This window comes from Sus scrofa, chromosome 3 (genome assembly GCF_054392235.1).
Source record: "Sus scrofa isolate SSC_HxYL_T2T_F1_AM1 chromosome 3, Sscrofa_HxYL_maternal_Yorkshire_Landrace_v2.0, whole genome shotgun sequence".
Lineage (NCBI taxonomy): Eukaryota > Metazoa > Chordata > Mammalia > Artiodactyla > Suidae > Sus > Sus scrofa.
The window spans coordinates 47,040,389-47,062,165 of NC_139385.1; the positions used below are offsets into that span (position 1 = coordinate 47,040,389).

The 21,777-nt window shown below is 60.1% G+C and overlaps 2 protein-coding genes across 5 annotated transcripts in view; one reads left to right on the forward strand and one right to left on the reverse strand.

Annotated features, from left to right (window-relative positions):
• Positions 1 to 13,967: 13,967 nt before the first annotated feature.
• On the forward strand, positions 13,968 to 15,717 carry LOC110255206 (tryptase-like). Its single transcript, XM_085018109.1, has 6 exons — positions 13,968 to 14,051; positions 14,204 to 14,264; positions 14,431 to 14,602; positions 14,714 to 14,979; positions 15,087 to 15,250; positions 15,333 to 15,717. The coding sequence occupies exons 2-6, from the start codon at positions 14,204 to 14,206 to the stop codon at positions 15,495 to 15,497; spliced, it is 828 nt and encodes a 275-aa protein (XP_084874235.1). The 5' UTR covers positions 13,968 to 14,051; the 3' UTR covers positions 15,498 to 15,717.
• Positions 15,718 to 17,353: 1,636 nt separating this feature from the next.
• Positions 17,354 to 21,777, reverse strand: part of CACNA1H (calcium voltage-gated channel subunit alpha1 H) — a 57,212-nt gene continuing 52,788 nt past the window's right edge. For 3 of the 4 annotated variants that reach the window (XM_085017837.1, XM_085017836.1, XM_085017835.1), the window contains 5 exons: positions 21,224 to 21,298; positions 20,462 to 20,583; positions 19,842 to 20,265; positions 19,630 to 19,757; positions 17,354 to 19,099 (listed from right to left, as the gene is read on the reverse strand). In XM_085017837.1, coding sequence (XP_084873963.1) covers positions 18,116 to 19,099; positions 19,630 to 19,757; positions 19,842 to 20,265; positions 20,462 to 20,583; positions 21,224 to 21,298 — 1,733 coding nt within the window. In that variant the 3' untranslated portion in view covers positions 17,354 to 18,115. Of the gene's footprint in view, positions 19,100 to 19,629; positions 19,758 to 19,841; positions 20,266 to 20,461; positions 20,584 to 21,223; positions 21,303 to 21,777 lie in introns of all 4 variants that reach the window. The other variant, XM_021086865.2, reaches the window with a different exon arrangement.

Sequence of the window (21,777 nt, forward strand, 5' to 3'; positions counted from 1 at the left end):
CATAGCTCACAGCAACACCATTCCTTAACCCACTGAGCAAGGCCAGGGATTGAACCTGTGTCCACACTAGTCAGGTTCGTAACCCACTGAGCCACAACGGGAACTTACAGTTTTTCACCTATTTTTATATTTGGGTTGCCTGCATTGTTGCCGCTGAATTTTGAGAGTTCTTTGTATATCTTTGTATGTATTTTGGATAATAATCCTTTATCCAATATGTGTTTGGCAACGATTTTTTTTCCCACTCTGTGACTTGTCTTTCCATTCTTGCAATAGAGCTGAAGGATGTAATTTTTATGAATTCCAACTGATCCATCTTTTTCTTTTGTAGATTGCACCTTTGGTGTAGTTTCTAAAAATCCATCACTGGAGTTTCCACTGTGGCTCAGCAGGTTAGGGACTGACATTGTGTCCCTGAGGATGCAGGTTTGATCCCTGCCCTTGCTCAGTGGGTTAAGGATCCAGCATTGCCACGAGCTGCAGTGTAGGTCACAGATGTGGCTCAGATCTGCATTGCTGTGGCTGTGGTGCAGGTCAGCAGCTGCAGCTCCGATTGGACCCCTAGCCCGGGAACCTCCGTATGCCTCAGGTGCGGCCCTGAAAGACCAAATAAATAAATAAATATATAAAAACCTCATCACCAAACCCAGGATCATCTAGATTTTTTTCCTGTGCTAACTTCTAGAAGTTTTGTATTTTTTTTCATTTCACGTTTAGGTCTGGGATCCAGTTCCAATTAACTTCTGAGAAAGGTCCACATCCAGTGTCATTTTGGGCGGTGGCCGGGGCCAGCCGCAGCCCCTTTGTCGAAGAGCCTGTCTTTCGCCATTGGACTGCCTTTGCTTCTGTGTCAGAGATCAGGTGGCTCTTCTGTGAGGCTCACTGGGGGGCCGTCTGTCCGGGTGGATTTGTCTGCTTGTCTGCTCTCTTGTCAATATCATCATAGCCTCGCAGGACGTCTTGAGGTCGGGTGGCGCCTGTCCTTTAAGTTTGTTCTCTTGGATGTCACCTTGGCCACTCTGCGTCTTTAGCCTGCCGTTGGTGGCCCTCCTCCGTGCGCAGGAAGCCACTCCCTTTCGCGGGTGAGAAGGATTCCACTGACATGAAGACGTCCTCCGTTTCGTTTTATGAGCTCAACAGTGTCAACAGCCACATGTGACGTAAACCCGTCTCGAATTGATTTCTGTGTGTGATGTAGGTGGGGCCCAGGGTTCACTTCCCCGACATGCTTATCAGCCGAGCATCCTTTATTGAAAAGGCCCCCGTTGCCAGTTCAATAGAGTGACGGGAATTGCAGGGCCCCGTCATCTTCACATCTCTAGCTACCCAGCTCTGCTCCTTTGTCTGTGTGCGCCCTTCCCAGGGCTGCAGCATCTCGGTCGTGCCAGCTCTGGAGTAAGTCTTGAACCTGGAGAGGACCAGTGGGCCATCGTTGTCTTTTTTTTTTTTTTTTTAATTCTTCTTCTTTTTAGGGCTGCACCCAGGGCATACGGAGGTTCCCAGGCTAGGGACTGAATGGGAGCTGCAGCTGCCGGCCTACACCACAGCCACAGCAACACAGGATCTGAGTTGCATGTGCAACCTATGCTGCAGCTTGCAGAAATGCCGGATCCTTAACCCACAGAGGGAGGCCAGGGATCGAACCCTCAACCTCACGGTTCCTGGTTGGATTCGTTTCTGCTGTGCCATGATGGGAACACCTGTGTTGGGTTCTCAGCTCGCTGAGCCACCATGGGAACTCCTATCATGGTCTTTTTCCTCAAAGTTGTCTCGGCTACCCCAGGTCCTTTGCATTTCCCTATTAACTTGAGAATCAGACTCTCAGTTTCTGCAAGAAGTCAGGCTGTGTGGTATCGATTTAATAAGTCCACAGACCACAAATGCTGGAGAGTGTGTGCAGAAAAGGGACCCTTCCTATGCTGTTGGCGGGAATGTAAACTGGTGCAGCCACTGTCGAGGTTTCTTAAAACAGTACAGAGCTTCCTTTAAAAACTAAAAAAAGAGTTGTTATGATCCAGCAATCCCACTCCTGGGCATATATCCAGATAAAACCGTAATTCAAAAAGATACACGCACCTCTGTTTCATTGCAGCACCATTCATAATAGCCAAGACATGGAAACAACCTAAATGTCCATCGAGACAGAGGAATGGATTAAGAAGATGTGGTCCATATACACAATGGAATACGACTCAGCCATGAAAAAGAACAACGTAATGCTGTTTGCAGCAACATAGATGCGACCAGAGACTCTCATACTAAGCAGAGTCGGTCAGACAAAGAGCAACATCATATGATATTACTCATAAGTGGAATCTAAAATACAACATAGATGAACTTATCTCTGAAACAGAAACAGACTCCCGGACACAAAGAACAGACTTGTGGTTGCCAGGGGGGAGGGGGCGCAGGGGTGGGGAGGACCGGGAGTTGGGATCAGCAGGTGCCGACTAGTGTATACAGGATGGATGAACCACAAGGTCCTCCTGACCCATGTTCAGTCTCCTGTGATCAACCACGAAGGAAAAGGACGTGAAAAGGGATATATGTGTATATGCCGCACTGAATCGCTTCACTGTACAGCAGACATTAACAGAATAAATCAGTAAGACCTCAATTAAAAAGTAATGTTTGGAGTTCCCGTTGTGGCGCAGTGGTTAATGAATCTGACTAGGAACCATGAGGTTGCGGGTTCAATCCCTGCCCTTGCTCAGTGGGTTGATGATCCGGTGTTGCCGTGAGCTGCGGTGTAGGTTGCAGACGCGGCTCGGATCCCGCGTGGCTGTGGCTCTGGTGTAGGCCGGCGGCTACAGCTCCGATTAGACCCCTAGCCTGAGAACCTCCATACGCCGCAGAAGCGGCCCAAAGAAATAGCAAAAAAAAAAAAAAAAAAAAAAAGTAATGTTTGCCGTGCAACTTACAGACATAACAGTATTTTTGCATAGGGTTTTGTGTCCTCACAGCCTCGCTAAACTCACTTCTCTGGAGTTTCTAGGAGACATGGGCTTTTCTGTGTGTGTGATATGGTCACTTGCAAATAAAACCTGCAAATAAAGCAGATTTATTTCTGCCCAAGCCCAGCGCCTTCTGAGTACCACAGCTCCCAAAGGGCCCACCAGAGGGAGCACCCACCCGGCTATGCAAAGCAGAGGCCCTTCAGCAACTGCCGGGGAGAGGGGGGGTGGGAGCTTGACCCCGGGAGGCGGAGGAGGTGGGGCTGGGGGAGGCCGGACAAAGGTGGGGAGGGAGGCACCCTCTGCCTACCCCCTTACCTGCCTGCCTGGTCGTGGCCACAGAGTGGAGGTCTGACGGCACCTGCTGCCCTCCCTGGGACCTCACAGGTGCAGATGGCCCGGCCAGGAGGGCGTGGGGGGCGCAGCTGGACCTGGAGCCCTGGGGTCTACAGACCCTCCTGCCTGTGACCTTGGCCTCAGGTCCCATGGGAAGAAGACGCTGAGCTGGGCTGGACCCAAGGCTGCTGCAATGGTTCTCCCCGCAGGCCCAGACTGTGGTCTGTGCCCTCCCTGCCAGGGAGGGGTCATGGGTCTAGGGTCAGGGGGCAGGAGAGCCCGGATGTGGGCCCGCCAGGGTGGCTGCAGCCCTCACGCAGCTCACCACACCTGCCGTCAGACCAGAGGCCCTCCGGGTCGTCCTGGGGGCAGAGCAGAGTGAGGACCAGGATGCCAGAGAGCCGGGAGCCCCCATCCTCCGCCTCGCCCACCTGGGCACACCTGGTAGGCATCCCTGGGGCAATTGGGGCTGCCCTTAGGCCGGGTGGTCCTGCCCGCAAGTCTGCCCGAGGACGGGCCTTGGGTGGGGGACAGGCTGCAGGGAAATGGGGGGGGGGCAGCAGCCCTGCGCTTTGGACCCCAGGCACCAACGTGCCGTGTGGATCACACACTGAGCCCTCGGTGACTTAATACAAAGCTGCAGGAGTTCCCGTCATGGCTCGGTGGTCAACGAACCCGACTAGCATCCACGAGGACTTGGGTTCGATCCCTGGCCTCGCTCAGTGAGTTAAGGATCCTGCGTTGCCGTGGCTGTGGTGTAGCCGGAGCTGTAGCTCCAATTAGACCCCTAGCCTGGGAACCTCCATACGCCACGGGTGCGACTATAAAAAAAAAACCTGACACTTGGAGTGACAGACACTGTTAAGGAAGTGAAGGTACAGTCCTCCGACTAGAGAGACACGTCCGCAGTCCGGGGGTCCAGTGAGGGCCGTGTACCCAACTTAGAGAGCAAGGAGGCGGGGAGGGAAGGAGGAGCCCCCACGACGCCCTCAGACAACGTCTGACCTGGTTCCAAAGGGTGACAACCTGTGCAGACACTTCTGCCAGGCTGCACAACCATCCAGAAGCCCCTGTCTGCCCATCAGGGGGCAGATGCCACCGCACAACCTCTGATGCGCTGGGACCACAGGGGCTCTGTGCCTCTGAGCCCAGGCTAGGCGGCGTGGGGGTCACCGTGACAGAGAGGAAGCGGGCATGGCCAGCCAGGGCTTGTGCTCAGGGGAGGGTGGGGGCAGGGGAGGTGGTGACACACAGCCACGGAGCAAGCAGGCCGATGAATTAGGGGTGGGAACTAGGTGGTGCGGGACGGGGGCCGCGAGAGCTGGTGGCTTCCGTGTAGATACAGAACGATCTGGTGTGGGCTCCGTGAGGCTGCATGTGCTGGTGTGTGCACGCCTGTGCACACCCCTCTGAGCCCGCGTGTACCCAGGTGTATGTGTAGTGCGTTCTCTGGCTTTTCCCCGGGGAAACCCCAAGAGCCTCGGGGAGACCCATCACCAGCTTTGGTTCCTGGGTACGTCTGCCCCCCAGACGGGCTACGCTCCGGGAGAAAGTGCCTGCAGGGGCCTGCAATCCTCTTGTGCAGGCAAACGTTCAAAGGGAGACAGGCCAGCACAGCGAGACTTCAGCAGCGCCGTCACAGCAGCTTCGTCGATGACGCCCCCAAGAGGCAACAGCCAGGTGCCCAGCACTGGTGCGAGGGTGATGCCCTGAGGTGCGGTCCTGGGGCCAGACCCAAGTGCAGACGAGGCAGGACAACCCACTGTGTCACAGGCGCAGAACCATCTCCCTGGGCACTGGGTGCTACCTGGGTCCCCGCGGGGCTGAGCAGGGACGGGAGACGAAGGCTCAGGGCCGCACACGGCACGCGCTCGGGATGAGGTCACTGCCCCCGGGCCACGGGGAGCCAGTTCTGTTGCCGTCCAGGCTGGACGGGAGGGGGGCCTGTGAGAGGCGGGCTGCTCACTCGGGAGGAGGCTCCGGGTCAGCAGGGGCGGAGGCCGGAGCGACCCCTGTGCTGATGCTTTAGAGGCAGAGACACAGGTCCGAAGGCTGAAGCCGTGCGGAGCCTTGTGTGGAGCCGGAAGGATGCGTGTAAAGATAACCGCGGAGGCACACTGGTTAGACACACACGTCCCGGCTCTGTCGGCCGAGGGGGCCCGTGGGCAGTGACACCCCAGGAGCGTCAAGCACACCCCGTGCCCGGATCTTCTCTGAGTCCTTCTCCAGTAAAAGGAGTCGGCTCCTCGGGGTGGGGCAGTGATTCGGGGCCGAGGCAGGACACACAGGATGGAGCCCTGGAGACGAGACGGTTAAATGTCCCGTGGGGCCTGGACGGGGGCCCAGGGCGCAAAGGGGCACTGGCGGGGAGTGAGGAGACAAACGTGAACGAAGCGAAAAGTCACCCGGAGCTTCCGCCACACACCGGCGTCACGAACGACGGCAACAAACTCGAAACAACTGCCGGGGCCAGTTGAGTAAATGTTTCTATACATCTAAACCTGCTCTAGAAAATTGTACTTAAAAAACAAAAAGGAATACAGAACACAGTTTGAGGGAGTTCCCATCATGGAGTAGCAGTAAAGAACCCGACTAGCATCCATGAGGGCGAGGGTTCGATCCCTGGCCTCGCTCAGTGGGTTAAGGATCCGGTGTTGCCGTGAGCTGCGGTGTAGGTCGTAGATGCAGCTCGGATCCTGAGTTGCTGTGGCTCTGGCGTAGGCCTGCGGTACAGCTCTGATTCGACCCCTGGAAACCTCCACATGCCGCAGGTGTGGCCCTAAAAAGCTAAAAAGAAAAAACGAACAAACGAACATAGTTTGAGGCCCAGCCTGGGTCCGGAGGAGATAGTTCAGGGCCCCATGACTTCGTCTCTGTGCCAGCCTGCCAGTGCCCGGGTCTCGTGCTCTCCACCACAGATCAGATCAGACGGGCACGGCACCAGTTGCCCAGCCTGGGGCTGCCCCTTCCTAACGCCCTCTACCCGCCCAGGGCCTGATGGCTGAGCAGATCAGGGCATGGGAGAGGCTGGGACTTTCCTGCCTGCTTCCCCACCAGCTCCAAAGCACAGCCGGTGGGTCCCTCGGAGACCCCCTGTTGGGTGTGGGGAAACTGAAGCCCGGGGGCAGGCGGGGCTGCCTGAGGAACCACCAGGATGTGGTTTCTAGGGGCAGGAGTTGGGAAGCAGGCTTTTCTACTCTCTGCCAGCAGCCGGCCTGGAGCTGAGGCTCAAAAGCAGGGGGTCGAATCGGAGCTGTTGCCGTCGTTCGTGACGCCGGTGTGTGGCGGAAGCTCCGGGTGACTTTTCGCTTCGTTCACGTTTGTCTCCTCACTCCCCGCCAGTGCCCCTTTGCGCCCTGGGCCCCCGTCCAGGCCCCACGGGACATTTAACCGTCTCGTCTCCAGGGCTCCATCCTGTGTGTCCTGCCTCGGCCCCGAATCACTGCCCCACCCCGAGGAGCCGACTCCTTTTACTGGAGAAGGACTCAGAGAAGATCCGGGCACGGGGTGTGCTTGACGCTCCTGGGGTGTCACTGCCCACGGGCCCCCTCGGCCGACAGAGCCGGGACGTGTGTGTCTAACCAGTGTGCCTCCGCGGTTATCTTTACACGCATCCTTCCGGCTCCACACAAGGCTCCGCACGGCTTCAGCCTTCGGACCTGTGTCTCTGCCTCTAAAGCATCAGCACAGGGGTCGCTCCGGCCTCCGCCCCTGCTGACCCGGAGCCTCCTCCCGAGTGAGCAGCCCGCCTCTCACAGGCCCCCCTCCCGTCCAGCCTGGACGGCAACAGAACTGGCTCCCCGTGGCCCGGGGGCAGTGACCTCATCCCGAGCGCGTGCCGTGTGCGGCCCTGAGCCTTCGTCTCCCGTCCCTGCTCAGCCCCGCGGGGACCCAGGTAGCACCCAGTGCCCAGGGAGATGGTTCTGCGCCTGTGACACAGTGGGTTGTCCTGCCTCGTCTGCACTTGGGTCTGGCCCCAGGACCGCACCTCAGGGCATCACCCTCGCACCAGTGCTGGGCACCTGGCTGTTGCCTCTTGGGGGCGTCATCGACGAAGCTGCTGTGACGGCGCTGCTGAAGTCTCGCTGTGCTGGCCTGTCTCCCTTTGAACGTTTGCCTGCACAAGAGGATTGCAGGCCCCTGCAGGCACTTTCTCCCGGAGCGTAGCCCGTCTGGGGGGCAGACGTACCCAGGAACCAAAGCTGGTGATGGGTCTCCCCGAGGCTCTTGGGGTTTCCCCGGGGAAAAGCCAGAGAACGCACTACACATACACCTGGGTACACGCGGGCTCAGAGGGGTGTGCACAGGCGTGCACACACCAGCACATGCAGCCTCACGGAGCCCACACCAGATCGTTCTGTATCTACACGGAAGCCACCAGCTCTCGCGGCCCCCGTCCCGCACCACCTAGTTCCCACCCCTAATTCATCGGCCTGCTTGCTCCGTGGCTGTGTGTCACCACCTCCCCTGCCCCCACCCTCCCCTGAGCACAAGCCCTGGCTGGCCATGCCCGCTTCCTCTCTGTCACGGTGACCCCCACGCCGCCTAGCCTGGGCTCAGAGGCACAGAGCCCCTGTGGTCCCAGCGCATCAGAGGTTGTGCGGTGGCATCTGCCCCCTGATGGGCAGACAGGGGCTTCTGGATGGTTGTGCAGCCTGGCAGAAGTGTCTGCACAGGTTGTCACCCTTTGGAACCAGGTCAGACGTTGTCTGAGGGCGTCGTGGGGGCTCCTCCTTCCCTCCCCGCCTCCTTGCTCTCTAAGTTGGGTACACGGCCCTCACTGGACCCCCGGACTGCGGACGTGTCTCTCTAGTCGGAGGACTGTACCTTCACTTCCTTAACAGTGTCTGTCACTCCAAGTGTCAGGTTTTTTTTTTATAGTCGCACCCGTGGCGTATGGAGGTTCCCAGGCTAGGGGTCTAATTGGAGCTACAGCTCCGGCTACACCACAGCCACGGCAACGCAGGATCCTTAACTCACTGAGCGAGGCCAGGGATCGAACCCAAGTCCTCGTGGATGCTAGTCGGGTTCGTTGACCACCGAGCCATGACGGGAACTCCTGCAGCTTTGTATTAAGTCACCGAGGGCTCAGTGTGTGATCCACACGGCACGTTGGTGCCTGGGGTCCAAAGCGCAGGGCTGCTGCCCCCCCCCCATTTCCCTGCAGCCTGTCCCCCACCCAAGGCCCGTCCTCGGGCAGACTTGCGGGCAGGACCACCCGGCCTAAGGGCAGCCCCAATTGCCCCAGGGATGCCTACCAGGTGTGCCCAGGTGGGCGAGGCGGAGGATGGGGGCTCCCGGCTCTCTGGCATCCTGGTCCTCACTCTGCTCTGCCCCCAGGACGACCCGGAGGGCCTCTGGTCTGACGGCAGGTGTGGTGAGCTGCGTGAGGGCTGCAGCCACCCTGGCGGGCCCACATCCGGGCTCTCCTGCCCCCTGACCCTAGACCCATGACCCCTCCCTGGCAGGGAGGGCACAGACCACAGTCTGGGCCTGCGGGGAGAACCATTGCAGCAGCCTTGGGTCCAGCCCAGCTCAGCGTCTTCTTCCCATGGGACCTGAGGCCAAGGTCACAGGCAGGAGGGTCTGTAGACCCCAGGGCTCCAGGTCCAGCTGCGCCCCCCACGCCCTCCTGGCCGGGCCATCTGCACCTGTGAGGTCCCAGGGAGGGCAGCAGGTGCCGTCAGACCTCCACTCTGTGGCCACGACCAGGCAGGCAGGTAAGGGGGTAGGCAGAGGGTGCCTCCCTCCCCACCTTTGTCCGGCCTCCCCCAGCCCCACCTCCTCCGCCTCCCGGGGTCAAGCTCCCACCCCCCCTCTCCCCGGCAGTTGCTGAAGGGCCTCTGCTTTGCATAGCCGGGTGGGTGCTCCCTCTGGTGGGCCCTTTGGGAGCTGTGGTACTCAGAAGGCGCTGGGCTTGGGCAGAAATAAATCTGCTTTATTTGCAGGTTTTATTTGCAAGTGACCATATCACACACACAGAAAAGCCCATGTCTCCTAGAAACTCCAGAGAAGTGAGTTTAGCGAGGCTGTGAGGACACAAAACCCTATGCAAAAATACTGTTATGTCTGTAAGTTGCACGGCAAACATTACTTTTTTTTTTTTTTTTTTTTTTTTGCTATTTCTTTGGGCCGCTTCTGCGGCGTATGGAGGTTCCCAGGCTAGGGGTCTAATCGGAGCTGTAGCCGCCGGCCTACACCAGAGCCACAGCCACGCGGGATCCGAGCCGCGTCTGCAACCTACACCGCAGCTCACGGCAACACCGGATCATCAACCCACTGAGCAAGGGCAGGGATTGAACCCGCAACCTCATGGTTCCTAGTCAGATTCATTAACCACTGCGCCACAACGGGAACTCCAAACATTACTTTTTAATTGAGGTCTTACTGATTTATTCTGTTAATGTCTGCTGTACAGTGAAGCGATTCAGTGCGGCATATACACATATATCCCTTTTCACGTCCTTTTCCTTCGTGGTTGATCACAGGAGACTGAACATGGGTCAGGAGGACCTTGTGGTTCATCCATCCTGTATACACTAGTCGGCACCTGCTGATCCCAACTCCCGGTCCTCCCCACCCCTGCGCCCCCTCCCCCCTGGCAACCACAAGTCTGTTCTTTGTGTCCGGGAGTCTGTTTCTGTTTCAGAGATAAGTTCATCTATGTTGTATTTTAGATTCCACTTATGAGTAATATCATATGATGTTGCTCTTTGTCTGACCGACTCTGCTTAGTATGAGAGTCTCTGGTCGCATCTATGTTGCTGCAAACAGCATTACGTTGTTCTTTTTCATGGCTGAGTCGTATTCCATTGTGTATATGGACCACATCTTCTTAATCCATTCCTCTGTCTCGATGGACATTTAGGTTGTTTCCATGTCTTGGCTATTATGAATGGTGCTGCAATGAAACAGAGGTGCGTGTATCTTTTTGAATTACGGTTTTATCTGGATATATGCCCAGGAGTGGGATTGCTGGATCATAACAACTCTTTTTTTAGTTTTTAAAGGAAGCTCTGTACTGTTTTAAGAAACCTCGACAGTGGCTGCACCAGTTTACATTCCCGCCAACAGCATAGGAAGGGTCCCTTTTCTGCACACACTCTCCAGCATTTGTGGTCTGTGGACTTATTAAATCGATACCACACAGCCTGACTTCTTGCAGAAACTGAGAGTCTGATTCTCAAGTTAATAGGGAAATGCAAAGGACCTGGGGTAGCCGAGACAACTTTGAGGAAAAAGACCATGATAGGAGTTCCCATGGTGGCTCAGCGAGCTGAGAACCCAACACAGGTGTTCCCATCATGGCACAGCAGAAACGAATCCAACCAGGAACCGTGAGGTTGAGGGTTCGATCCCTGGCCTCCCTCTGTGGGTTAAGGATCCGGCATTTCTGCAAGCTGCAGCATAGGTTGCACATGCAACTCAGATCCTGTGTTGCTGTGGCTGTGGTGTAGGCCGGCAGCTGCAGCTCCCATTCAGTCCCTAGCCTGGGAACCTCCGTATGCCCTGGGTGCAGCCCTAAAAAGAAGAAGAATTAAAAAAAAAAAAAAAAAGACAACGATGGCCCACTGGTCCTCTCCAGGTTCAAGACTTACTCCAGAGCTGGCACGACCGAGATGCTGCAGCCCTGGGAAGGGCGCACACAGACAAAGGAGCAGAGCTGGGTAGCTAGAGATGTGAAGATGACGGGGCCCTGCAATTCCCGTCACTCTATTGAACTGGCAACGGGGGCCTTTTCAATAAAGGATGCTCGGCTGATAAGCATGTCGGGGAAGTGAACCCTGGGCCCCACCTACATCACACACAGAAATCAATTCGAGACGGGTTTACGTCACATGTGGCTGTTGACACTGTTGAGCTCATAAAACGAAACGGAGGACGTCTTCATGTCAGTGGAATCCTTCTCACCCGCGAAAGGGAGTGGCTTCCTGCGCACGGAGGAGGGCCACCAACGGCAGGCTAAAGACGCAGAGTGGCCAAGGTGACATCCAAGAGAACAAACTTAAAGGACAGGCGCCACCCGACCTCAAGACGTCCTGCGAGGCTATGATGATATTGACAAGAGAGCAGACAAGCAGACAAATCCACCCGGACAGACGGCCCCCCAGTGAGCCTCACAGAAGAGCCACCTGATCTCTGACACAGAAGCAAAGGCAGTCCAATGGCGAAAGACAGGCTCTTCGACAAAGGGGCTGCGGCTGGCCCCGGCCACCGCCCAAAATGACACTGGATGTGGACCTTTCTCAGAAGTTAATTGGAACTGGATCCCAGACCTAAACGTGAAATGAAAAAAAATACAAAACTTCTAGAAGTTAGCACAGGAAAAAAATCTAGATGATCCTGGGTTTGGTGATGAGGTTTTTATATATTTATTTATTTATTTGGTCTTTCAGGGCCGCACCTGAGGCATACGGAGGTTCCCGGGCTAGGGGTCCAATCGGAGCTGCAGCTGCTGACCTGCACCACAGCCACAGCAATGCAGATCTGAGCCACATCTGTGACCTACACTGCAGCTCGTGGCAATGCTGGATCCTTAACCCACTGAGCAAGGGCAGGGATCAAACCTGCATCCTCAGGGACACAATGTCAGTCCCTAACCTGCTGAGCCACAGTGGAAACTCCAGTGATGGATTTTTAGAAACTACACCAAAGGTGCAATCTACAAAAGAAAAAGATGGATCAGTTGGAATTCATAAAAATTACATCCTTCAGCTCTATTGCAAGAATGGAAAGACAAGTCACAGAGTGGGAAAAAAAATCGTTGCCAAACACATATTGGATAAAGGATTATTATCCAAAATACATACAAAGATATACAAAGAACTCTCAAAATTCAGCGGCAACAATGCAGGCAACCCAAATATAAAAATAGGTGAAAAACTGTAAGTTCCCGTTGTGGCTCAGTGGGTTACGAACCTGACTAGTGTGGACACAGGTTCAATCCCTGGCCTTGCTCAGTGGGTTAAGGAATGGTGTTGCTGTGAGCTATGGTGTAGGTTCCCACAAGTGGCTTGGATCCAGCATTGCTGTGGTTGCAGGTGGCAGGGGGCGGGGGGGGGGCATGGGGGCTGCCCCGGCCTTCCCTCATCACTCATTAGTTCATCCCACAGTTAGGAATCCACAGTGAGTTCAAAGACGTCACTGGTTTGGGGGCTCTTGATGACACCACCTTGTCAGCGCCTCTTCCCACACCCATGGAAACACCACGTAATCTTAGAAACTTGGCAAATTTGAACCCCAAAATGATTGCCCAGTTTATATTGCATTTTTGGAAGTTCCTGTCGTGGTGCAGTGGAAACAAATCCGACTAGGAACCATGAGGTTACGGGTTCGATCCCTCGCCTGGCTCAATGGGTTAAGGATCCAGCATTGCTGTGAGCTGTGGTATAGGTAGCAAACATGGCTCGGATCTGGCATTGCTGTGGCTGTGGTGCAGGCCGGCAGCTGTAACTCTGATTGGACTCCTAGCCTGGGAACCTCCATACGTCACGGGTGAGGCCCTAAAAAGAAAAAATTAATTAATTAATTAATTAATTATATTGCATTTTTGTTATTAACTAGGTAGAATATTTTTATGTGCAAATGGCCATTTACATTTCTTCGACAATTTGGTTATTCCTGATTTTATGAGAGGCTTAAACTTTTTGTTGTCACTGAGCAGCAAGAATGAGGAGGTAGTCCTTCCTAACTGAGGCCTGGGGCTGGGGGACAGGGACTCACGTGGCGTCTGTAACCCCTTTCCATCATCATGCCCCGCCCACCCGCTGCAGCCCGGCCAGGTATTGGTTCAATGCTAGCCAATCAGAGCGATCACATCTCAACTGCTGATTGGCTTGCCTCCCAGGCCCGAGCCAATCAGAGCCTTCCTTGGAGAACAGGCCCTCTGTGCTCCAGAGGCCCTACCTTGACCCCTCGTGAGCTGGGGCGCCAGGATGTCCCCACAGCCTTAGGCTTCTACGGTCCCATCACTGTTGGCCTGATGCATGGGGTCCCAATGCAGCACCTGGAGGTGCTGGGTCCGCTTTGTTGAGAGAATAAGTGAAGAGCCGAGTCCGCTCGAAGGGGTCCTGAGATGGTGCTGGGACAGACCCTGACAGTCCCGGGGGAGCTGTACCCCAGGAAATACTGTTTGGTACACCTGGAGTGTGCAAGAGAGCTTGGGGGCGGGGAGGCGCAGAGCCAGGCTGGTGTCCAGGCCGGGATGGGGCAGGGCAAGGCTCCCCTAGGGCACAGGAAGGGGCCTCTGGGCGGCAGCGAGGGAAGCAGGGCTCCAGGAGGCCACGAGGTGGGTAAATGGGCGGGAGGCCCCGGGTGACCAGCAGGCCCAGGGGAGAGGCGGGGCGGGGGGGGGGGGGGGGATGGACTGGCCGGAGCGGTGGAGCTCTGGCCCTGCAGGACGGGGGGCAGGGGTGGTGGGGCCTGGGGGGGCGGGTGTGTGTCCAGGGGGGCCTGGTGCTGGCCTCCCCCGTTTTCTCCCTGTCCCTCTGCCAATGGCGCTCAGATCCCCAGATAACAAGATTCCGCTGATGGCGGAGGTAACTGCTCAGATAAGACCAGAGAGAGATGGATCTGCCATCCCGGGCGGGGAGCGGGGCGGGGGGGCCCCTCCGGGCCAGAGGGACTTGGGCCCTGGTCTGAGTCAGCCCTTCCTCCCCTCTGGATTGGAGGACGAGCACCCCTTGTGACCCTGTCCGGGTCGGTGAGGATAAATGGCAGAGGAGAGCCCTGCTGGGGAAGTAGCAGCAGGGACCGGCCAAGGTGAGGTCTGGGGGTCACTGTGGGGCAGGGTGGCCAAGCTTCAGGTCCAGCCTGGACGCACCCACGGATCCCCGGGGACCCCGAGCCCACCTGCACCCCACCCCCTGCAGACCCCCGGCCGACCTCCTGCTGCCCCGCCCTGCTCCTTCCAGATGCTGAATCTGCTGGTGCTGGCGCTGCCCCTCCTGGTGAGCCTGGTCCACACGGCCCCCGGTGAGTCCTGGCCCCGGGCCCGTGCCATCTCTGCCCGCTCAGCCCACACCCCACATGCCCAGCGATGGGTGGGTGGGTTCCGGGAAGCCCGGGGTGGTGCTGGCAACAGGGAGGGCTGAGCCCGTGGCCAGGCTGTGTCCTGTCCTGAAGGCGCTGCCTGCTCCAGCCCCAGGCCAGGCCCTGGAGCGAGCAGGCATCGTGGGCGGAAAGGAAGCCCCTGGGCACAAGTGGCCCTGGCAGGTGAGCCTGAGATGCCTCGACCAATACTGGAAGCACTTCTGCGGGGGCTCCCTGATCCACCCCCAGTGGGTGCTGACCGCGGCGCACTGCTTTGGACCGTGAGTCTCCATGGGGCCTGGTGGGTGGGGGTGGGGGTGGGCCCGGGGCTCCACCCAGCCCCTGGGCTTCCCGAAGCCTGGTCCCTCCCTGAAGAGGTGTCCCCTCTCCAGGGAAAAGGCTGACCCCTTGTACATCAGGGTCCAGCTGGGGGAGCAGCACCTCTATTACCAGGACTGGCTGCTGCTGGTCAGCCGGATCATCGTCCACCCCAACTACTATGACGAGGTCAACGGAGCGGACATCGCCCTGCTGGAGCTCGAGGACCCCGTGAACCTCTCCAGCCACGTCCAGCCGGTCACCCTGCCCCCGGCCTCGGAGACCTTCCCCAAGGGGACACGGTGCTGGGTGACAGGCTGGGGCGACGTGCACAGTGGTTGTGGGTTTGGGGGACAGCCGGAGGGGGACATGGTCACCTCACAGCTCCACCCTTTTGGGGAACAGCCCTCCCGCCGCCGCTGCAGCTTCCTCGCCTCTCGCCCCCAGGGCCCCTGCCACCGCCGTATCCTCTGAAGCAGGTGAGGGTCCCCATTGTGGAAAACAGCGAATGCGACATGCAGTACCACCTCGGCCTGTCCACAGGGGACAACATCCCGATTGTCCGCGACGACATGCTGTGCGCCGGCAGCGAAGGGCACGACTCCTGCCAGGTGGTCCGCATGTCCCCCGCAGCCCCCACCTGCCCGGGCCTGGCAGCCACCGCTCACCCCTCCCCTCCCCTCCTCTCTGCAGGGTGACTCCGGGGGGCCCCTGGTCTGCAGGGTGAATGGCACCTGGCTGCAGGCGGGCGTGGTCAGCTGGGGCGAGGGCTGCGCTCTGCCCAACCGGCCTGGCATCTACACCCGCGTCACCCACTACTTGGACTGGATCCACCAGTGTATCCCCAGGGAGTCCTGAGCCTGGTCCCTGGGTCTGCAAAGCCAGTCACCTCCTGCCCCCACACCACTGCTTCCTGCCGAGGTGGCTCCTCCTGCACCGTGCCTGGCCCCCCACCCTGAGTCCCCCTCCCACCGAGTGCCCCCTGCCCTGAGCCCCCCCCCTTGCCCTGAGCCCCCACACGTCTCGTCCCAGGGAGCGGGCCGTCAGCACGATCACTCATTAAAGAGCATGGAAAGCAGAGGTGGCTGTCACTGTGTCTCTGGTTTCGTGTGTCACTGAGGGAGACGGAGGGGGTCCAGGGCCAGTGGGTGCCTCCGCCATCAGGGTGGGTCCCCACCCCTGAGCACCCGGCGTTGTGGTGGGGTTGGCCCAGCCCTGCCCCTGGTGTTCAGGGCCGGCTCTTCAGCGCACTGGCTTGTGTTTATTTTCAGTGCGTGGCATCGTGCTTTGGGGAGAGATAAAGGTTCATGGACCATTCAGAGGTTCTAGAGGCACCAGGTTCCCCGCAGTGAAGTCGCAGCCAGAACACAGACGCCCACCCCCAGGTCCCCCTATTTCCCTGCAACCTGTTCCCCACCCAAGACCCGTCCTCCGGCAGACCTGCAGGCAGGACCACTCGGCCTAGGAGTAGCCGTAATTGCCCCAGGGATGCCTACCAGGTGTGCCCAGGTGGGCGAGGCGGAGGATGGGGGCTCCCGGCTCTCTGGCATCCTGGTCCTCACTCCGCTCTGCCCCCAGGACGACCCGGAGGGCCTCTGGTCTGACAACCGGTGTGGTGAGCTGCGTGAAGGTTGCGGCCACCCTGGCGGGCCCACATCCGGGCTCTCCTGCCCTCTGACCCTAGACCCATGACCCCTCCCTGGCAGGGAGGGCGCAGCCCAGAGTCTGGGTCTGCAGGAAGAACCAGTATAGCAGCCTTGGGTCCAGCCCAGCTCAGCGTTTTCTCCCTGTGAGAACTGAGGCCAAGGTCACAGGCAGGAGGGCCTGCAGACCCAGGGCTCCAGCAGGTCCAGTTGGGCTCCCCACACCCATCTGGCAGAGCCACCTGGGACTCTGGAGTCCCGCAGTTCCCCACATAACCACCAGAGGGGGCGCTGGCACCCCATTCCACACCTGCCAAGAAGCGCTGGGGAAGGGCTGGCTGCAGCCCCCAGGCTCCCAAGCTGGGGACTTGCTGCCCACCCAGCTCAGAGCAAACAGGCCCAGGCCTCAGCCAGGTAGAGCCCTCGACAGCCCCTCCCATCACCTAGATCAGCCTGGAGGTGGGTGGGGTGGGTTGGGTGGCCTGTTTGCTGTGTGGAGGGAAGGGCCTGGACCCTATCCTGGAGCCAGCTCTGTTGTGCGTGCAGCACCCCCCCAAGGCCACAGCCACCATCCATGGTCAAGAACAAGTTCATTCTGACCTGGCCCCCTTCTGCACCTGTTCTCACAAGGAAGGAGCCGGGCGTCTGTGCAATGGGGCTGGGGGCAGAGGCCAGCAGGATGCGAGGAGGGTGTAGGCTCAGAGGTTTCAGGGAGGGAGATGGGGAGGGGGCGCCCCAGGTGGCTGCCCACTCTCCTGGTGGGGAGTCTGTCCCCTGCTCCGCGGGCTCCCATCCCTCCCGGGAGCCTGGGCAGAAACTCCTTCCTGTGTGGGATCAGACCTCATTTCTCTAGCACATGAATGATGCCATGTGGTTCCAGCTGCCATGGGAGGCAGGCTTCCCACCTGCCACCCGCCCCAGCCAGGGATGCACAGGCAGGAGGGGGTGGGCTCTGTGGAGCCCCTCGGCCCTGGCAGTGGTGGTGCCATCACCTGCTCAACCCTCGCCAACGCCTCAGACTTGCTGCCCTCCCGTGCGGGGGACCGAGTCGGATGCTGGAAATCCAACACGTTTCTTAAATAAGTTAATATTTATTCGGCTCTGTTTTGCCCCCTCTCCTCCCCTTGACTTGAGAAGCCACATTTTCTACATCAGATTATTGCAACATTTCACCTGAATTTATAAAAGAAATGACATGAAACAGGGGCATCCGCTGAAACTCTCGGCCCAGGCCCAAAGGCCACGGGGGGGTCTTATTGCCTGGTCCCTGGTGCCTGGCCATGGCCCAGGGACCAGAGTCAGGGTCGTTGTCTGGGACGCCGACGGGGGCAGAGCGGTGGGGGGTGGGGGGAGATGAGGCAACAAGAGGAGGTGGAGACAGACGAGGAGAATTCAGACTGTGAGCGACGTGAAGCGTGGCCTCTGTGGCCTTGGGGACGGAGCCGCCACCCAGAGGGCACACGTGGCCCCAAGCGTGTTCCCTAAAAAACTTAGTGGATGTGAGGGTAGGGCTCTACCGGGTGACCTCCTGCCTCCTCTGCTCATTTTCTGGTCCTTGTCCCTCGGATGCAGCTTTGTTACCGGACTGCTGACCGGGCCCCTGGCACGGCCTCGGACCGCGGCGGTCACCTCGGAAAATCCCAAACCTGAACCGCGGGATGGAGGCTTCGCCCAGGGTAGCATCTGCCCCCGTCTCCCTGGGCCGACGTCCTCCCGGCTCCTCTGCCTGCGGGGGGGCCTGAGCTGGGGCCCACGCACAGCCCCACTTGGTGCTGCCACCCCGCTGGGCGCACCTCACCCCAGTGCCAAGGCCTGTGGGCGCTGCACTCCGAGCTACACGGGCTTGTCTACACCGTCGCCTGGAGCGGGGGCTGGGGGGGGCCCTTTCTTCAGGGGGCTCTGCGGGACTGTGAGGTGCAGCCTCTCCCCCTCCTCTGGGGGGTCTCCCGAGAGCACTGAGGACTCCATCTGCTGGGGTTCGGGAGGCACCATGGCACCAGGACAGGGTCTGGGTTCTGGGGTGACCCCATGGCTGCCATCTGACAACGGGTCCCCACCAGGAGCCCCCATGTCCAGTGGCTCAAAGGCAAAGCTCGGGACGGTCAGGTGGTCTGTGCGGCAGGGGGCCTGGCCCCGCCGCTCCCCCTTGGCGGCAGCGTCCAGCCCTGCACTGTCCAGGGGCTCCAGGGGGTCCCTGTGCGGCGCGGCCTCGCAGGACGGGGTTCTTCGCCGGAGGGTGGTGCTGCTGCCCTCAGCCACAGGGGGCCGGGCTGTGCCCTCGTCCTCTGCGGGGGGCTCAACAGAGATGCAGGGCGGGCTCATCTTCTTCTTCCTGCGTGCGCCCAGGGCCAGCTCAGCCTCCGGGGCCCGAGCCTTCACCACCCCCGCCTCTGGGAGGCCATCCCCGCAGCCCTGCTCCACCGAGGGCCGCCTCTGCTCGTCCGCCTGGCCCGGCTGGTCCAGGAAGCCCTGGGCATCGACACTGTAGAGCCGGTGCAAGTCTGGCTCGCAGGCCGCAGGCGAGGCCACGGGGCCGCGGGCGGAGCTGGTGATGTGGCTGACCTCCTCGTCGGCCGGGTCCGGGGCCTCAGCCTCCTCCCTGCCTGGGGCTGGTGGCCGGCTGGAGATGCAGTGCTGCCCAAAAGTGTGCTTGCGGATGCGGACACTGGCGGGCCGTGGGGAACGGGGTGGGGAGCACACGGAGGCCCCCAGGGTCGCCTGCCTCCCGGGGGTCTTCCTGCCAGGCTCTCCCCAACTGGGACTGCTGTCCCCGGGGCTGCCAACCTGCCCCTCCAGGGACTGGGTGGCCAGGGCCTCCTGCAAAGACACGGGTCAGGTGAGCCCAAGCAGCAGCCAGGACACAGGGACCCCGTTCCTACCCTGATCTAGGATGGGCTCCTGACCCCAAGGCTGAGACAGGACTGCGAGATGCTGGTATGGGGGCACATGGCCAGGGTTGGTCACACTGGAGAGAAGCCATGAGGAGCAGAGAGCTGGGGCCTGACCTCCTGTGGGCAGAACCTGCCACAGGGCCCTGGAGACCCTGCTCTGGAACCTGCCATGGAGGACTCGGCCACCACCTGACCCCATGCAACACCAGCCCACTGAGGCACGCAGAGGCAGGAGAAGGGGAAAGAGGCCGAAGCCTCAGGCGGGGGTGGTGTGGGTACAGGCGAGGCTGGCCGGAACCGTTGCTGGGGATGCCTGGGGATGCCAAATGCCGTCGTCATGGGCTCTGGGTAACCCACCAATATTCCCAGCGTCCCTGTTGCTCATCCTTCAAAAGCCGGGGAGAGCCATGGGGCCCCCAGCCTCAGCTGAGAACCGGGGGGGGGGGGTTCTCCTACCTGTCTGCAGAGCAGCCGGCTGAGACTTGGGGAGTGACCTGCACCCCTTGCAGGGGAGGATGCAGCCGACGGGACCTGGAGGGAGGTGCAGGATTCCGCGGGTGGCGAGTGGATGGAGGTGACCAGGCCTGGGGCAGGAGGGGCCTGAAATGGGCATCCGACCCCTCCGGCTGCCCTGCCTGCCCACATCTGCCCGCCGCCAGGGGCCTTACCTGAGGCGCCCGCGTAGCTCTCCATTTCCACGTCCTGCGGCGGGTGGGGGTGAGCGGCCGCAGCGGGCGCCACCGGCCGGAACATGTAGCTGTCGTTGGGCAGCGACAGCATTCTGGACACGGACACCTTGCGCACGACCAGCAGGTTGGAGGGGTCCGGCCCCGCGCCCGGGCTCTGCGGGGCCGCGGGACTGGGGCGGGCGGGCGGCCTCTGCGCCAGCTCCAGCTCGAGCTCGGCGTCCAGCTCGGCATCCTCACGGGCTTCCTTGTTGCTCTCCTCAAGGTGCTTCATGAGCACGGCCACTACCACGTTGACCAGCACGAACTGGGCCACCAGCACAAACGTGACGAAGTAGATGGGCGAGATGGCCGGCAGGTAGCTGAGGCAGTGCTTGTCCTCACGGGCGCACTCCCGCAGCGTGTCCTGCAGCGGAGGGCAGCCTCCACCTCAGTCCGAAAGGCCGCCCCTGCCCCTAGACGCCCGCCCCTCCGCCCCGCCCCCCGCCGCCCTGGTCCCGCCCGCCTGCCCCGCCCCATCGCCCCACCCACCCATCGCCGTCCCGGGCCCGCCCCCCCGTCCCGCCCCCCTCCGCCCCGGGCCCCGCCCCCCGCGGCCGTGCCTTCATGATCCCGTTCCAGTTGTCCCCGGTGGACACGCGGAACAGCGTGAGGAAGGCCATGCCGAAGTTGGAGAAGGTGGCGTGCCTGCTCAGGCCCTCACAGGGGTTGTCCTCACTGCACTCTGCCAGAAGGGACCCGGTCAGCACCCGGCTGGGGCCAGTGCACACCTGGGTCCTGCCCTTCCCCAGGGCTGGGCTCTGGCTCAGCCCAGTGGACAGCTCTTTCTGCTCCCCAGGCCCAGCTTTGGGGTCAGCATGCCTTCGGGCTCGAGCTGCCCTGGGCCAGGGGCGGCAGTCATCAGGCCCAGGGTCTGGCACACCAGCTGCCCAGTCCAGTTTAGGGCAGACCCTAAACCATGACCAGCACCTGAACACTGCACAGGTAGGCGTGCCGGAAGCCACTAAGCCTTTAGTGACACTGAGCGGGAAGGGAGGGGGCTGCCACGGAAGAGCTGCACAGACTGGCCAGAGACTCAGGCTGGGGGGTCCAGGGAAATCCTGGGGACAATTCGAACTTGCGGCAGCATATCCCCTGGGGCCAGGTGGAGCTCAGGTCAACACCTGCGTGTGCGCACATGCTGTCCTCCTGGCCTGCCACCAACACGTGTGTGTGTCACATTCTGGCACCAGGCTTTTGCGTGTGCCTCCTATGTGGTCACCTCAGTCAAAGACAGAGCCTGAACTGTCCTGGGGCCAGGTGAGCATGCGGGAAGCTGCACCTTCCAGGACCCAGGGTCCAGGGGGCGGGGCAGCAGCACTCACCAAGCCTCCCAAACAGCTCCACGCCCAGGGCAGCATAGATAAAAAACAGGAGCATGAAAAGCAGACCCAGGTTCCCTACCTACACGAGGAGAGAAGCAGAACGAGGTCAGAGGCCTCAGCCCCCTGGCACCCACGTTCCAGCCCAGCAAGGGGGTCCAACCCGTCCCTCCTGGCCTTGGAGCTCCCGTGGCCCCCAGGACTCCGTGTCCTGCCTGGTGCCCAAGGCCCCTCTGCGGCCCTCTGCCCCTCTTTAGCTCCTCATGCCCTCCTGCGCCCAGGACTACAGCTCCTCCACTGCCCAGGGCCTGGGAGGCCTCCTGGGGGCTCCGGTAGGCTCCAGGCAGGGCCCGCCTCCAGCCTCAGGGATGCCCATGGCGGGGCGAAGGTGCACGCTCTGCAGCCTGAGCGAGGCCTGGCCTGGCCCCTGCTGAGGTTCTCCTGCCAACTCCTGCCTAGCCTCCCAGCACTGCTCAGGCTCACCCCAGGGTGGGGCGCCCCATCTTCACACACACCTCCTGGGGCCCTGAACTGGCCGCTCCCCCTCTTCCCCAGCA